The following is an 18,641-nucleotide window of genomic DNA, read 5'->3' on the forward strand; positions in this document are numbered from 1 at the left end:
CCCCCAACTATTTTAGGCTTTAGGTCAAATCAGCACGACCAGACATGTTTGCAAATTGAAGATCTGCATTGGGAAGTCAAAAAGGAAAGACCATTTTCTATGTAGGTGAAAAAATTCACAAACTCTATTCATTGTCTTTCTAATTCTCATTCACTAAGCCTTGCAGATCTAGGAGCCAAACTAAGACCTCTGACTAAGAGTTCAGTGGTTTAGTCACAGAGCTACACTCTGCTTATCTGGGCATCACAGTTGGTGACTCGAAATATACTTCTGGGATGGAATGGGTAAGAGAAAGCTCGTGCTCATCCAAACTCCTCTGGATATAGTTTTCAGAAGTTCAACATCAGAAAAACACCTTTTACAAAGACTAACACTAAAACCCCTGAGGGGGAAGAAAAGAGGAAGAAGGAGGAAGGACCTTTCTATTCTCCTCATGAGCTTATCTGCTGATTTACATGGTAACAGAGAGCAGGGGAAAGGCTGCTGTTGGTCTCAAAAAGCTCCCCACAGGGTGTTTTGATGGCAGGTATCACACACACACACACAAAATTACAAATGACTACACATTTCCATAGCAAAGATATACTGGATAATCCATTCCTATCGTAATTTTTCTCACAACCTCAAGGCTAGACACACTCTTACAGTTAGAAGCATCCAGTTCTGCTGTTTTCCACGGCCCAATTACTACTGTAACTTTTTACTAGAAGCATGTCTACCTGAGTACTATTCATTTACTGCTTATAAAATGTATACAGTGAAATTCTCAATAACTTCTTATGTCCTTCAGTAAAGTACACAAGGGGCATAAATACCCAATAAATGTTTACAAAATAAAATTACTGCTTATTATGTTATTAGGTTTGTAGTACTTCTCATTTCTGCTATGAGAATCAGTACCACGTCTTCCTGAAACCAGAGAAAGATGTTTGGTGTACCAGCAGCCATTTGCCACCCAGGCATGTACCTGCATTTTTATGATTCCCTATCTTAGTGCCAGTACACTACAAAAACCAAATACCAGGATGATGATAATGAGCAAAAGCTCATATCAGACCAATACCAGATTACAATAAGAGACATTTCAGCATGTTTCCAGCACTTCTTTTAAGAATAACATATTGCAGTGCTGAAACCCACTGATTCCAGGCACTCAGCAAATTTCTCAGAGCCTGTGCCCATTCTTACAGTGAGTTCTGTCAAACCCATTAAATGCCTGTATTTTTATTAACCTAAGGTTTCTTTCTGTGTCATGAGGCACTTAGATGATGGGAAATGGTAGATTTGGAGCAAGTGAAAGCAGATGAGTAAGCATCCTGCATTAACCTTTTGTTAAAGAATAAAATCAGAATTTAAAAGCACTGTCTAAAAGCAGAAACAAAAAGTAAAGGAAAAACTAAGGTCTGAGCTTGATGATGAATATTTCAAGTAAACACAGAAAGGAAGCACTTTGTACTTTGTTTTTATGGGGTTCTTGATTGTTTATTGTTTACTTTACAGTTGCTTCTAAAAAGTAGACTGTATTAAAATATAATCTTACACTTCATACTGAATCTCGCTATAAAGATCAAATCCTTGGAAGTGCCAGCAAGTAGCATCTTGTTTCCAATTATTCACTCACCATATATAAAAAAAGACAAAAAAATGAGTTCTCTTGCCAAGTCATAGTTCTATTTAAATATAGGCAGAACAGAATATTTTTAATAATAAAATTAAATTAAAAACAATAATTACTTTAAAAATGCTCATTTAAAACACTAAATACAGAAGTAAATACAACAGTCAAAAGCTACCAGCATCTTTCTATCAGACATCAAAATATAAAAACACAAGAAAAGATTTTAAAACACAGAAGTGTAGAAATGGTGCAGGTGGGGTTCTCTTCACAGATGCCTTTTAAGAAAAAAAGAAAGGAAGAAAACAAGCCTTCTATCAAAACCTTGTATGCCAAGTTTTAGCCCAGAGCAAGTTTTCACAGCTATGTTACAAACCCTTGAAAATAAAGGTTTATAATGGAAATGCTGACAGACCCTTAACCATAGCAGCATGAATACCTATAATTAAAGAAGAGCTTTTGGCTACACCTCACTCTGCAAATCAAAGATTGCTATTTTTACAATAGCCTCAAATAAAATGAATTGGGAAACCTGGAACGTGATTCTAGTAACACAGTAAGATATGTTAAAGGGGAGTGCTAAAACTATTTGACATTTTTAGCTTTAAATACTGAGGCATTTAGTTAACACAACTAAGTCAGTATTTTCATAATGCTCTGTAATCAGCAATGAAGAATGCTCCTGTGAGCCATCATCTGGGGTTAGCACAAAGTGGCACATGAAGATATTATTTCCTAACAGCCTAGAGGAAGCTTCTTCTCTCTTTAATCAGTGATCTCCCTTCCTTCCTACCTGTTGTACAGTTATAGAATTATTAGAGTGCAGTGTACAGAAAAATTACATTTATGAAAGGCCAACTATCTTTTATCTGCCTGAATTTTAAAATCAGCCGAGAGAACTGCATTGAACCATTTCATCCTTTCACACATTTCCAAACAAATCAGCTCTTATCAGTCTGGTTAAGCCAACACCACTTTCACCTCTGCTTAGCACAGTCATCCAACTCTTCTGAACAAAGAAAATATTTTTATTTGTGTTTTACTTATATGGCAACAGAGGACAAACTGATCAGCGAGACTCTCAGAAGTAGGTGAGGCAGCTGGCAACACTTCACTGTTTCCTGTACCATCAAGATCACAATATGTTAATAAGCCTCATGGAATTAAACCTTGTAATTGGTGTGATAAATAGGCAGGTAACCAAATGTATACATTGAGATGAAGGCCCAGTTAAAAATAAGGCTCTAATGATAGCTCGCATGCCAACTGGTATTTGAGGGACTCAGTAGCTCAAATATTACAGCAACTTGCTTTTAGTAAGAAAAGGCATGAATACAGTCCCTAGTCCTGAGAAGCCTACAAAAGATGTCTATGTCCTTCTGTCTATGTTACAAGAGGACTACATAGCCCTGAAATTTCGGAAGCTTTCAGACAAATGTCAACTTACGAAATAGGCAATGTTTTCACAAGTCTCCCTACTTCATCTTAAAGAAACAACAAAAGCTCTGTATTAGCAAATGGAGAAAACGTCAAAGCATTTTTGAAGTCTCCAATTTATTCCAGCAAATACATTCAGTTGAACTGAAATACTAAATAATAAATCAAGTAAACTTAGTTTCACGCTTCATCCTTTTTGAAAAGACTGCCTGAAAAAACTGTCATCTTTGGATGTATAAGCTATTGACAGCTGCAGTCAAAGCTACTAGACAATAAAAAGGAAGCTAGTTAAAGAGAGACCTTGCATACGGGCTTCACTATTCCTGTTGCACACTCTTCTACGGTTCTTTCCACATATTTCAGTCTCACACATTCGAAGTAATGGCAAATCAATAGCTGCCTCTTACTATCTTAAAAATATCTTTGGGCTTCAAAATGGAAGACTACTTCTAAAAGGCCCCTGTAGACAAAAATACTGAAAGGTACGGTGGATGCTAAAAACTGAACTAACACATCAAAGCAAAACTGCAGTTTTCAAGGTCATATATGATTTCCTTCTTTTCTAGACAAGTATTTCCAGGTAAGTATTTAAGTCTCCAAAATTGTTTTATTTGTTTGCAACCTTGACAAACGAGGCGAGAAAACAGAAGCTAGAATGAAGTCTGTAGAACAGAATATTCACCAAGGAAATAAATACATTTTAAAAGAGAGCAATCACAAGAAAACGTAAGTAATGCAGTACAGATAGTAGTTTCAAAGTTTTCTGTGCCAAAAGAAAGACAGTATTCTCTGAAACTGTGCCATCTGATTAACTTTCAGATTAACAATAACAAAGGTTTTCTGTCCCTGATATTTTGTAATGAGTTAATGACCTGAAATAGTAAGAAAACATTTCTAAGATTCTGAATGCAGTAATGTATCAGTGGGTATAAGAATTTACTGTATCATTCGCAATCCTTCAAAACTGTCTATTTCCTTCTTCTCTATTTCAGTGTGAAATTAATATGAATTACAGTTTAACTCTGCACATAAAACAACATGCCAGTCTATATCCACAATCTAACAAAATTACTTACCGAAGTCTGGCTATAACAGCCTGAAGAAAATTCAAGACCATGCTCAGTTCAGCTCCTCGACAAGCAGGCAGCAGCATAGTAAAGCCATCATTTAGCAACTTTTCCTCAGAAAGGCTCAAGTAGCAGCTGGTCTCAAACACTTCCTGTACACCATCAATGTATGTTGAAAGTAGAGTCCAGAGATTTTGTTTCTGTGTGTAGTCATTTTTGGTTACTAAGAACTCCTTTGCCTTGACACGAAAAGCATTTGAGAGTTTCTCAGCTAGGACACTGATGTCCATATTCTTCTCAACATAAATCAGAAGGAAAGCAAAATGGCCTCTCCAGATGAGAGCTCTCTGAGATGGGCTAACCAAGGATGGAGTCAGGAAATCCAAAAGATCCAGCACTGGACTCACTATATCTTCTGTTTCTGCAACAACTGCTAGCAGGAGGAACAGGTTAAAAAAGTTCTGCAGCCCCACTTCTGTCAGTTCCTGCATTCTTTTCCGATGGAACTTGGAGTAAATTCTACATTAAAAAAAACAAAAACAAAAACAAATGCAAAACATAAAAAAAAAAAAAAAAAAAACACCCAAAAAACAGCAAAACAAGAAAAACAAGTTTTCTTGAAATATTTAATTTTCTATCAACTTTCAGGTGATATCCAGAAGACTAAAAGCCAAACCAAATCATACACACACACACACACAGAACTTAACAAGTAGGGACCCTCCATCCTTAGGACAGAGCACCTATTTACTTGGATACACATTTCTTTTCTTACATTATACTACTGAATTTCACCTTTGTAACCACCACTGCAGTAAAATGAAATGGAAGATTTTGATGGAAAGCTTCTTTCCCCCAGCAATGCCTCACAAAAGCCTCTACTATCTTTTACTGTACACCTACAGTATGGACTGAGAACTACAAGCTTGGAAGAAAACAAGGAAACAGATATTTGGGAGAGAGACCTCAATCTAGCAAATTAGGCGTCCAACACTTTGGCTTGCCCGAGCTGCATTGACTGAAGAGGAATTGTCTTGGGCTGCATTTAAAATATATAATATAGTCAGTATACTTAAGTAACAAAACTTCTGTTTTTTATTTATAAAAAAAGGAAGCCAAAAACCCATAAAATTCTAGCAGGCAGATTTTAAGAAATTTTAAGCTGTACTGCTTATACCATAGTGCTCAAGTCATGCATAGGTGACGGTGAGAAGCACTGCTACTTTGCAACTTGAAAGTTACAAAGCAGAAAAGTAAAAAGCAGAAAGCTTTTGCACAGAAAACAGAAAGTCTTTCATATGACTTTAGCCCAGGCCTAGACTTTTAAGTAAATGTCACCGGCCTTACAACACAGGAATAAGATGAAAATGGGTTGCTTAACTTCTTATTTGTGAAATTAAGAACTTTGGTATATGCTTCACCTTTAAAGTGAATTCCACATGCATAAAGTGAGTTAAATATACTTAAAGGCTGTTTTCCTCTCCTGTCACCTGGAAAAATTGTTGGAAATGGTGCTGAGGTTATCAAATCCAGCTACCAAAAATTATAGCAAATCCAATTAATGTTGTTTGGTAGTAAATTACTACTGACAGGCGTTTATGTTCTTCATGCATCAATTAATGCTTGGTTAGCTGCTGAAAATAGAGTTCATCCCAAAAATCATAGCTGTAGGCTGTTAAATTTTGCTACTTGTGTAATTGATTTATACAAGTCAGATGTGATGAATACTGGTTGAGCAGACTGACAAAGCGTGTTGTGTATTATTATTCCCCCTCTTAAATTAGATAAAGTAACAAGCTATAACAACATAAAAACGTAAGGATAATTTGTTTTCAGCAAAAATGAAGCAGGCTAATTTAAATTACTAACTAAAGCAAGACATTGATTCCACATCTAATAATATATCTCTTTCAATATGTAGTTGTAGCAATTTTTAAGCCCAAACTTTACTGACTGTAACAACCCATGAAGTTAATATAGACAGCACACATTTTCCCCTTCTCACAGGAAAGACCACCTTTCTTTTTTGGAAGAAACACACCACATAGCCTTGTAGGCCTGCAATATGTGCATTTTATCTTTTTTAAGTTCACATACAAAAGTATGAGATCAGTACTAAACGAAATCTTAAAAATCAAACCCAATAAAAACGAAACTAATTCTTTGTCTGTTACATCTAATGAAAATAGTCTTAAGCATCAGCATCTTTAGTGATCAGTACAATATAATTACTAAAAGTGTTAAGGATTTAGTAAGTATACGCAAAATCAAAATTCGAATTTAAAGCATATATATTTCTTTTTTTTTTTTAATATAATGACTTAATATATATCCTCATTAGCATGTTTTAAAATTAAATTAAAAAGCAAAACTCTCAGCAAAAAACACTGTGAGCAATGTTGGCAACCATAAAAAGTAAATACAAATGGAATTGCAGGGATAGCAAGAGCCAGGTTGCATGTTCTTGGACAACATGGCTTACATGAAGCTCAAAACAAAATTTGTGTGCTTTAATTATATTATGCTACTGGCAACAGAGTTGTACCTGTGCATCATTTGCCAGTATAGCAATTCCTGGCTGGCGGGACAGTGTAAATCATCACAGGCTGCAAATGTCGAGGTGACTCTTGGACCCAGCTATACAACACCTGTTACAGCCTTAGCTGACAACTGAAACTTAAGGGGACAACTACCTTCTTCAGCTTGTGAATCACTGCATTCTTCATCCTCTTTACTTTCTCACAAGCACAGTACCCCATTTCTGTCTTAGTATGTGACTCAAAGGGCCATGCAGTCAGACTGACTAGATCTCTTATTGAGCAAGACAAGCTAAATAGCAGCCATACCGTCCTTTGATTTGTTTCCAAGGATGCACACCACTGTTCTCTGCCTCTTCCTTCATCATCCGTGCCAAAATGCTGAGAAAAATGAGGTAACTGTTGCTGGACTTGTACAAGGTGGGAATCTGCTGTTCACAACAGCAACTTTTCACCAACTCAAGCATTGACAAAGAAGTTTTACTAATGCTTGCCAGACCCTTCAGACCAAGCCAAGGAACAGTAAAGCAACTGTTCTAAAAAAAATAAACAAAACAATTAAGAAGATAAGTAATAATAAAGGTTAATATTTGTGAGACAGCAAGATACAATCTTTCACACAAACAATAAAGAGGTAATGGCTTTAAGTTGCATCAGGGAAGGTTCAGATTGGATATTATGAAAAATTTCTTCTCATAAAGAGCAGTGACATATTGGAACAGGTTGATAAGGGAGGTGATGGAGTCATCGTTCCTTGAGGTGTTCAAGAAAATAGTAGATGTGGCATTGAGGGACACAGTTTAGTGGCATGATATTGATGGGTTGATGGTTGGACTAGATAATCTTTGTGGTCTTTCCAAATGCAATGAAACTATCATTCTAAAGGGCGAGCTCCTATGCCACTCCAAAAATAAAAACACACTGTAAAGGTGCAAAGCATCTTCACAGAAAATCCAAATAAGTAGTCCTGATTAAGAACACAAAACACATTCTAATTTATTCTGTTGTGGCATAACATAACAAATCATAATATACCTTTAAACACAATTTCTTAAATAAATACAGCAAATTTACAGTTACTGTCATTGTCTAGTCAATTTTACAAAAGCATAGTAGTTTGGCTAAGTGAGAATCTGAATTAATTGCTAAAAATTGAAGAATATCCACATGCAATTCTATATTTCATTATATTCATCTACTCACCAGGTTCTTGCTGTAATAATCCCAGAGTATGGTGACAACAGATAGGTTCCAGTCCCAGAAATGGCACAAAGTCAAACAGCACTGAAGATGCATTCGTAACTGTTCCTCTAACACACCAGTCTGGCAAAGAGAATAAAAATTTTATTTTAGGAGGGGAGTATCACCTTGCCTATCTATAAATCCAACACTATCAGACTACTGAGAATGATTTTTTTAATAAAAACCATTATTTCTGGCCATATAACATTGAGCAAATAGTACCTACTAAGACAAGCAATGAACTTGAGATTAGCTGACAAACACACATGGGCCTTGCCCAGCAAAGCACCCTGCAACCTACTCAGTAGTTCGTTATACATCCTTTTAGGTGTCCACAGAGTTGTAGACACACTAAGATAACAGCAATCTCACTACTGTGAGCCTAACTTGAAACACAATTGCATGGTAGAGGACCACACAGAACATAAATAGTGCATGAATGAGTAAGTCAGCTAACTTTTAAATTTGTTTGTCACGTATATCCAAAGGAAAGTTCATTCACCATTGATACAAAGAGAAGGCACAGCTGTCTTGAGACCTCAAGTTTCTTTTGAGGAGGATCATTTATTTCTGCATCATGTCCCTCATAAAATTTTTGCAACCATGCTATATTGATAATATCCCAGACAGCCCTAAATGAACAGCAAATAAGCCTCTGAACTACTACCAATGAGTTCCTTTGCAAAAACATTTTGAATCTTTATCAGTTCCAAACAATTTGATCACAGTGAAGCACTCAGGTTCCAATTATGAGCTACTGACAGTGGAAGTTATCTCATGCAGCTTTTGATGAAGAGAACTAGAATGTAAGGAATTCTGTTCTCAAGCTGAAATTATGTGTTCAATCAAACCTATTTTAGCCATCTACTTTAGGACGATAACACCTTGGAAAGGCTTATTGCTTCCACTTCTTATGCAAAGAGAGAAGCCCCAGCCCACTTCTAACTCTCAAAATCCTAAATGCACAAAATGAATAAAAAAGCAATAAAAGGGGGAAGAAAAATAAAAAGGATACAGGATGTTTAAATTTGATGATCTTAACAGTTGTTTCCAACTATATAAACAATAAACAATTCTATGATTCTGTATGAGCCTTACAACTTAAAATCTTAGTGTCAAGAAGGGCACAGAACCTCTTTCATGTCTCAGGTAAATATCTGAAAGTTGTATCTTCCAGTTCCAATTACAGTGCTGGACCTGGGACTACAGAGTCCTGCATTACATGTATCCCAAGTTGATCTAATTCAGAAAAAGCTTAACTAAAATAATAAAAATTAGAAAAATGTAACAAAACAAGAACCCCACTCAGTTATGCCAGGTAATGGAAAATACAATATTAGGTTGAGAAGTTGTTTGCAGTTTTTAATGGTTTTTCGTTAAGTAACTGTTACAGGAAAAGAGGGACTTCTGCTCTCACTCACAATGCTCCTTTGTATGATTTACAATTTCTTTACATTCCCTTACTCCCCAGTTTAACTTCTAATCATGTCTGTCTTCTCATGAGCAATTAAGTAGAATATATCTAAAGTAAGTTGAAAATTGAAAAGTCACAGGAAACTGCATATTCAAAACATTACATATAACAATACATACAATAAAAATGTCTACAAAAGAAAAGTGATCTTTAAATATTGTTAAATATGACAAGTATCTATAAAATAAGTAGTCTCTCTCCTCAAAAAATAATCTCATCTCAAAACCTAATGACAGAACTGCAGCCATTTTCGACAGCTGCTATTCTTTTACAATTAAAAGAGTCTAGACATAAAACAAACTGCAGATGAACATATCCATTTCTCTAGAGACATCTATTCAATTACAAAATGCAAGAAAAAACAAACCTCACACATAACACATCCTTTGGAAGGAAAATGCTTGAATCCTAAAGCTGTAATTTATGTTTAGGATTACATTTAGGACCCAATTCAACAATGACTGTTTCAATCAAACTAATTCAACAATAAACATGGTATTTTGAGCAGTTCTATTCCAACCATTATTTATGTGTCCAACAATAGTTTTAGAAGAGTTACCAAAACCGAGAGAGAACTGAATGTTTTATTTCAAATTTAATATGAAAGAGATCTCCAGACTTCAAGCTCCCCTGGAAGTAATGGATTCTCTCATTGCACTTTTGCTTAAAATGATCTCCTGCTCTGCTGGAAATGCTATTAGAACTCTTGAGGTAGTCAGCTTTTAATTTATTGCAGAAGAGAGGAACATCAGATACTATAAAAATGATGGTATTATCTGAAAGCAACAGTTTTCCATGATGATCTCCTACTGAAGTAACAAAATTGGTTTCCTAGAACTACAAGAAGTAATTCTGTATTTCATCTAGAGTAGAATTAAACACTGAAATAGTGAAGGCATAATAAAATTGAAGCAGAAATCAAACAATGCTGAAACATTTGTTACTCCAAACGAGAGAAGGCTAATAAGACAATCTGCTATCATTTCTACCAAAAAACCTTTTGATTCTCACTTGCAATAAAAGTTTCTAAACACAACTTCGTCTTACACTGACATCCCATAAATTTAGTTGTTTAGAATACAAATGTTTAATATTTGTTAATATCACTATCACAACAATTTTCATTTTGTAGACCAGCTTTACCTTTGTCATTAACACCAAAACAGAAATTAAGGTACTAATTATTAATTCCTGTCCTATCTTGCAAATGAGAGATTCACTATATTTCTTCCAACTTATTTGCTGCAACTCTATTCTAGATAAAGATTGCATGTTTAAAAGGATGGCTTAAGTAAGATTCAGCCTGAAAGTAAAGCCAAGCTTTAGTAGGCAATATCTTCAATACTATCCCATTGGTTCATTACAAATAGCATCCTGCACCTTTCTTCTTTCTTTCCCTGCTCATCCATGTTCTACTATATTAGTGACTTCTCAATACACATTGTGCTTCTCATTCCTACTTTTTTCTGGATTCAGGAACATTTGTTTAGGAGATACTCAGAGGATATAGTAAGATAGCTGAAAAGGTAAGAGCAGCAACATGAAGCTGAGAGACCAGCAGAGAAGCTGGACATACCTACAGGTGAAAGAAAAACTTCCCTCCTAGACATTATCAAGATAACTGATATGCAAGAACAGGAAGAACAGTGCATTTTTTAATGTACATAGTATTCACTTGCACATACATGCGTAGAGATGGGTATATGGCTCCTAAGACTGGTTACAAACATAGCTTTGGCAAATATCTTGTTTTAAAGTCCAATGGTAATTGCCTTTGAAACTTAAAATTGACCTTTGCCTTCTATTACTGTGTCATTATTAACTCATTGAGATTTTCTGAACTTAGCTACCTAGCTGACTTACTAAACTGTCTACAAATAAATACCTATTTAACAATAGCATTAATAACTGTACACTTTGGGTATATTCAAATTTAAGATAAACTTCATACTAGTAAGATTTCACTAGAAAATGAGAACTTTTAAAAATATATACATATAACTACAAGTGTCATCTTTTTGTTCTCACATTGCTCATATACATAAGATACAACACAAGAAAATGGCTAATAATCCACTCTTAGCTGTTATGTCTCATCTCATAATTTATTCTGTTTCTTGCAAAGAATGATAAGCATCCAATAAGTGAGGTAATCTCTACAGTTTTAATGTATATGTGTATCACATATATTCAAGTATACGCCATGAAATCATTCAAAAGCCAGTTTAAACTGAAAGAACTACACAAAGTTAACACGGAACATGACTTTTCAACTTTTTAATAGCAAGCATATTGTTTCAACCAGTCTAACAACTACAAAGTATCTTTTTGTAAAGACTGTATTTATAACAAGTATTTTTGCTAGCTCTAGTTTCTGCTACAGCTGCCTCTACTGCATGAACAGGGCAATAACAGTAATAAAAAAATACTGATTCCTCTTCTGCTTCCTGCAGCAGAACTTTGCAGGATTTTTTTTTTTTTTTTTTTCATTCATTTGAGACCAAATACAAAAATAAATATGGTGATTCTCATTTTAAGCACACACAATTTAAAGAAATATTTTTTATAGTTGCTGCTGTTACAACATTTGCAATTTGTACCATGCAACTTGATAACAAATTTAGAGAGCTGCAACGTTATACACTTAAAAACGTGATGAATAGCATATTTAAAAGCATTTTAAAAGGAGGTCAGTTCTGACCTCTGGGCCATGAAGCACTGCATTAACAGTTCTGCAGAAAGAAAAATGATAAGGTATGAAATGAGTGCTCAGAAACTAGAACCTTATCAGTAAGAGTTTGATTCAAGCCTGTAAGACAAATTGCTCAGCAAGGCAAGTCACCTTCCTGCTGTGATGAGGATATAGCTGAATTTTCAATGCAGCTGACTATCTCCCTCATCATGTCTCTTCAACTTGATATCCTTACATTCAATATCTGGTTTACATTTTCTAAGCATCCAGTTCTTATTCTGAATACATCTTGTCTGAGTAGCCATATACCTACCCTTCCAGGATAATTATCTTTTTCCTTTATCTGACAATTTAGCATCAAGCACAACCACTTAAAAGCAAGTCTAACTGCTAACAAGGAGGGCACTGTATACTGTTATAGTTAAGCTACATTGAGGATTTTCATTTACCTGTGATAAATACATTGGAACTCAAAAAATACACTTGTTATTTGGTCTTTGTTTCATGCACTGTCTTTTCCAGAAAGCAACCCTGACACTTCCCTTATTCGTTTTTTTTTCTTCCTTTACACACTTACTTGAGCACCAATGGAATTTTTAAGGAGTTCTTCCACAAACTTCCAATTGGATTCCTTCTGTTTCTGAAAAATAATGATTATCAGCATGGACTAACATTGGTATATCTTACAGGTACCACTATGTAATAACAAAAATAAGAAGGCAAGAGATTTACAGAAATATTTTGTTTCATGACAGCATACTGTAGTCACCACTAAAAACCAAGTATTCCATTTTATATATAATTGTTACCCGACCTAAAATTAGGCACCAAAAACAACAAGAAAACCAAAATAACCCCCAAGCAACAAAAGCCCAGAATTAATGCTATTTTAACAGATTTATGTGGCCCATCTGCAGTTCCAACCTTCACTTCTAGTAAAGAAGCAAAATGTCATTTTCAATTAATACAAGTAATAAACAAGTCTTGAAACGTGTGTATTTAGCAATCCCTAAAAAGAAGCAGATAAAAGGTAGGAAAAAGGCACAATCCTAATTTTCTTGTTTCTTCAGGGAAAAGCTACTTCTAACTCATTTTTTCTATTCTAATATCCAAGTCCAATTGAATATGGAGACAGCCAAATAGAAAGGATCTAGATAGAAAAAAAAATAAAATACAGGGTAGATCAAGTATGGCCCATAATCTATATTTTCCATCTTAGGAAGAGAGATGACTATTCATTTGAATCAACTAGACCATGCTACTAAAGTAGAAGATTTGCATGGAAAAGTATGTTAAAAAAAAAAAAAAAAGATTTTAGGGAAAGTAGAGAAGGGTAGATGGTTTTCTAAATAAGATTATTTACCAAGAAAAAAAAAAAAAAAAGGCAACCAAGCCAACACATTTGCAATTCTCAGCGACAACTAGATCACCCGGGAGTACCAAAAATCACCTCTTATACACAGTTATATTAACAGCCTGTGTTGCTTATCTAGATGCATGAATGTAGTACTTTCACCATTTGTCCTGCTTTTCTATCTCCACTATCACAACTGTTACACCTTACAAATTATTTTGCAGATACCTGTCCTTTAAATGTCTGTACAGAGCTTAAGAGCATCATATGCTTTGTAATGGGAATAACTACTTTCCAGCAAAAATGCTACTGTCCCCTGCCCTCCTCTGTTACTGATTACTCTAGTCAGTGTCATGACTTGGTGACAATTCCACACAGAATTTCTAACTGTACTGAGAGAATTTAAAGCCAACTTTAAGAAAGAGAGGTATATAAACACTTGAGTAATATAATTTGACTACTTTGTGGATTTACACTTCTGCACTGTGGAAAAAGAAAAAGGAATATTCTGAAAAGATGCTGACTATCGAGACTATTTACAGGACAATATGAATAAAGGGACAGACCCGCATGAAGTTACACTACAGCTGTGACTTAATAATTCAGAAACTACAGCAATATCAATTAAGGAGCTCCCACTGCTTCCTTCTTATCCTGCCCTCACATTCACAACATTCCACTGGTCAGTTTTTCTTATTCTTCTGCTTGTGGGACCTGGTGTGAACTGATGCTAAGAGAGGATAAAAACAGGAAGAGGGCCTGACTGAGATGATGGAACAGGGGCACAAGTAATTGCACTAGAACAGCAAATGGTGTATCATATATCAGGTGGTAAAGAGGACTTCTTAAGCTATTACTGATGCCAAAGTCTTTATGTCAGTTAAAACCCTGTCAGAAGGAGAGATCACTGCATCTCTGCTTTGTATTTTGACTGCTATATTTTAAGAACTGATATTATGCGATTATCTACAGTGTCTGCTGCAAACTCCAAGTGAAGTTAATTGACTGCTCAAAGGCCAGATTTTTAGAGATAGATACTAAAGTAATCATGCCTAATGGCTACGAGGCCACTGGTTAACTGGAGCAACCTGCTCAGAGCACGCTTTTAGCACTTCCATAGCCCAAGGATGCATGATTTATAGAAAAGGTGTCCATAGGCAAAGTTCCATCTCAGCTGCAGTACACAGGTCACCATACAGAATCCTGGAGTAATCTACGGCAAACTCTTATCACCAACTGGAACTGATTATAAAAATCACACTCAGGTTCAACTCAGCCTCGGGAAAGAGCTGCACAACAACCTGCTGCACTCTTCTTTTAGCTTCAGTTGTCTCCATCTTTTAACAGATGTTTCATTCAAATCTCACTAAATTTACATCTAACAGTATTCTCTGCTACGCTGGCAATATGGCATCGCAACTGTTTGAAATCCACTTCTGTCAGAGAATGTAGAATCTGCATCTTTTACTCCAGATCTGCTGGCTTACTATATCCCTCTCTCTACTCTCAAATAACCCTAAAATCAGCAGGACCTGCAGACCCTGAAGTATGTAAAACTGCTCTGAAAACCAAAAACTTAAGTAGGGGCCCTCTGGCTTCTCAGAGAGAAACTTCTACAGAGACTAACACCTCACTATCTGGAAATCCAAACCAGGCTTCTCAGTTGGAAGCCCATGTTTGCATATCTTGCCACGTAGTCATTTCAAGTCATTTAAAGGCAAGAATTCTTAGCCTCAAGTAATTCTGCCTATATTTCCTCAGTCCACAGTATATTGAAACTGACCCCTGCAACGTTCACAAGCAACAATTTTTCTCACCAGTTCCCAGCCGGATTTTAAATCCTGCTTCTCAGAATAGTGAATTGGGACCTCAATGTGGGGTTCATGAAAGAGGAATACACTGTACTTTCCTTAGAAAAGAGCATCTAGAAAGCCTGGTCAAAATTTTCTAGGTTTAAAAATGGTTTCAAGTGTATGAATTATATATTCAATATATATGAATCACTGCATATTTGAAATTACGTTATATGAGCTAAAGGGGAAAAATAAAAAGAAGCAAGTCTGAAACCCATTTAGAATTTTAAAAGCTTTCATAATAACCTCCAGGCCATGCAGCCCACATTAAAAAATTGAAAATCTTCTACAGATGACATAGGCTTAGAGGCAATTCTTGCTATGAAGCACATGAATAACCATCATTATGACACATTGCCCTCCCACCTCTGGTCATATTAATTAAAAGAAAGCATGTGCCACGTCAGTATCACGTCAGATGTTTAACCAACAAAACAGGACAACGTTAAGTTCTGATGTAATTCCACTTGTTTAAAAAAAAAATTGCATCAAGGACTCTTTTATCTCCAAAGAATGTTTGAAGATATATTTCAGAAACAAACAAACAAACAAAAAAAAACCAACAGGAAATGATTGCAGTCTACTATTTACACAATTACCCATGACAGGTTACTTTTTTGTGATGTGCTGTTCTTTCTGATTTATTCTTTTTGTAATCATCAATAGCACTTAAGAGAACAGGGATCCCTGGACAAACTCACAACCACTTTCAGAGAAATGTAAAGTACAGCTAATAGTTTGAACATGAAGAGCATGGGAACCATCAAGGAAAGCGTGTACAGTGTGGTCTTGTGATTTACAAATTTGGACTTGGAAATTCTCTTCTCCTAGGTGGGCTCTAAGGAAAAAAAAAAATACTCTTTCATTTTGGGCAAATCTCTTTCTGTTGCTGCATCTCAGATTCCTACTTTAAAATAAGAACAGGAATCCTTTTTCCCATTCTATGTGTGCTTGGCTTATTTAAATAACATAGTGCCTTGGGCAAAAAATCATCTCTCACAAGGCTAAATACATGGTACGTACCACTAAAAGAGACAGAGGAAAAAAACAAAAATCAAAGTAAACAGTAAACTCACAACTCACAACTCACAAACATAAGAAACCCAGGACAAATGACACAGTGGTTTCTGCATTCAACCTGGAAATAACCTTTCCTCTCCATTTATGTTCCTCTAGTAGGTACAGAGCATTGTAATTCTATCTTCTCAGCATTCCTCTGAAACACACTATGGACTACCATAATAACAAAAGCAAGGAAAGGTTGAGACAAAGTTCAGTGTAACAGCCAGACGTGGTCTACAATTCTACATTTAAATTTAACATTTTAACATTTTTCATTCCTACAATGTTTATACAGAAATGCTTTCATAAAATTAAAAGATCAAACAGTCATTTGAAGTTATCAAAAAGTTATGTCAGTTGATCTGTCTGTTATTTTGATATGTCTCTCCCCTTTTTGTAGTTCTGCAGTTCATAAACCTGTTTTCAAGGTTTTAATCTTTCATCCTATGTCAAAATGAGAATCATTTTTGGCACCTTGGAAAATACTTTAACAGACAAACCGTATATGTCGCATCCCTTTAACAGATGTAATTAAATTACAAATAATAAAATACACTCTGTAAGAAATACAGTTATGCTTAGGAAACTGGTGAAATTCTGCTGGCATGTAAAACAAAAGAAAAAACAACTGCATTGCTGGGTCCTCAGCTACCTCTTTAGCTTCTATTCAGCTCCCTCTATACTCAGTGAAGGAAAACTGGCAGTTTTCATACCTCTCAAGATGGATGAATTGCCTCTCAGCAAGTGCCTATCTCCTTCCAAATTAATGATTACAAAGTTAAAACTAGGCAGGATGAATATCAAAGCATAATACTGAAAGAAGGTTCCAGAAAACTAGAGTGAAGACCATACAGGAATTTCATTCATCAGTACCAAGTACAGTCCCACGTATATCTTAACAAACATAAGAATGACATGTGCAGGTCTCATCTAGAAAGCACTGCCACCCTCAGAGTGTATGGTAACATCAAATCCCTCAATGAAATTCACAGAAAAGAACGTCAATAATTGCGTGCTTGATGGTAGGAATAGCAAAGACCATGTCCTAAAGGCAACTGTCTCGAAATTTTCTACCAGAAGCTTGAATTCAGCAATTATTAAACAGTGCTAGTATCAGACATTCACACAGATTACACTACATGCTCATGTATTGGGCCTTAACACACCAACATGAAATAAATTAACTAGATTAGAATTTCTCCAGAGCAGAGCTACCTTTTTTTTCCCCCCCTTTTTTTTGAAAGTTGATAATATAAATTGCACAGTGTTAAATGTTCGTACTTCTTACAGTACAAATGAATGTGTTCAGCCCATAAAACAGCAAACTCGGTGAAACATTTATGATACTGGCAGAGAGTCTTAAAACAACTTACAGTGAGCTAGTGATTAGTACAGACTAAATTTCCTTAATCCAATAATCTACTGAGAATCTATCGTTTGACACAAAGATGTCAAGAGCTGCTGGAATGGCTAGTGACTTGTATAAAGTGCTCATTAATACTATCAATATTAATAAGTTCTTTTTTAAACAAACGACATTTATTATAACACAAGATGCTTTCTATCAACAAAAAAAAGCAAGCAAACTTTCAGGCTTAAATAAAATACTACAACTTTCAGGTATTTAGGAAAGAGCAAACCCACCTTGTCTTCTAGATTTCCATTACGGTCAAACTGGTAGAGCGATGCCAGATGAGTAACAATCCACAAGCTAAAGCTCAATGGATCTTTACACTGAGTTGTTTGAAAAACAGACCTACTGTCAGAACTACTTGGTCTCTCAAAGATGCTGTTTAGATTTTTGTTCACCAAGTTCCAGAAACACTGAAGAAAATGTGAAAGTAAATTGGAAATGTGTTATTAAAGGCTATGCTAACATTCTCTACAGTATTGCTGAAACAATCATTTCATTTTTACAGAGAACAAGCAACATGACACTCATTTAAGGAAAATATTATCAGAGAAAGCCTGGAGCTGTCTTACATGCTCTTTCTATATCTTAGGATGCTCTTACTAGTAGAAATCAATGTGAAAGAAAAAGATTTGGTCACAAGGAAGAACGTGATATGATACCTCACAGGCAAAGTTACAAGCAGCTGGAATGACAACCTACAGACTGAATCCATCAACTTTGTTCTCAAAAGAGAAAAATTAAAGTTCTTCAATGAAGACTTTATACAACAGATTTTTGGAAAGCTCTTAGCCACAGAGCAATCTAACAAAGGAAAAGCTAGTAGTAGATGGGAGAGAATTAGTCTTGAAGACAGACTGAGATTTAGGTGACTTGTTATGAGTCAGCCTCTTTCAG

The 18,641-nt window shown here is 35.5% G+C and overlaps 1 protein-coding gene across 4 annotated transcripts in view; it reads right to left on the reverse strand.

Moving 5' to 3' along the window:
* The window catches only part of MMS22L (MMS22 like, DNA repair protein), an 86,556-nt gene that overhangs the window by 50,545 nt on the left and 17,370 nt on the right, over positions 1–18,641 (reverse strand). For all 4 annotated transcript variants that reach the window (XM_048936331.1, XM_048936333.1, XM_048936332.1 and 1 more), the window contains exons 10-14: positions 17,978–18,157; positions 12,642–12,704; positions 7,860–7,979; positions 6,966–7,192; positions 4,129–4,638 (exon numbers count right to left, since the gene is read on the reverse strand). In XM_048936331.1, coding sequence (XP_048792288.1) covers positions 4,129–4,638; positions 6,966–7,192; positions 7,860–7,979; positions 12,642–12,704; positions 17,978–18,157 — 1,100 coding nt within the window. The remainder of the gene's footprint in view (positions 1–4,128; positions 4,639–6,965; positions 7,193–7,859; positions 7,980–12,641; positions 12,705–17,977; positions 18,158–18,641) is intronic.

The sequence above is a fragment of the Lagopus muta genome, chromosome 2, assembly GCF_023343835.1.
Source record: "Lagopus muta isolate bLagMut1 chromosome 2, bLagMut1 primary, whole genome shotgun sequence".
NCBI lineage: Eukaryota > Metazoa > Chordata > Aves > Galliformes > Phasianidae > Lagopus > Lagopus muta.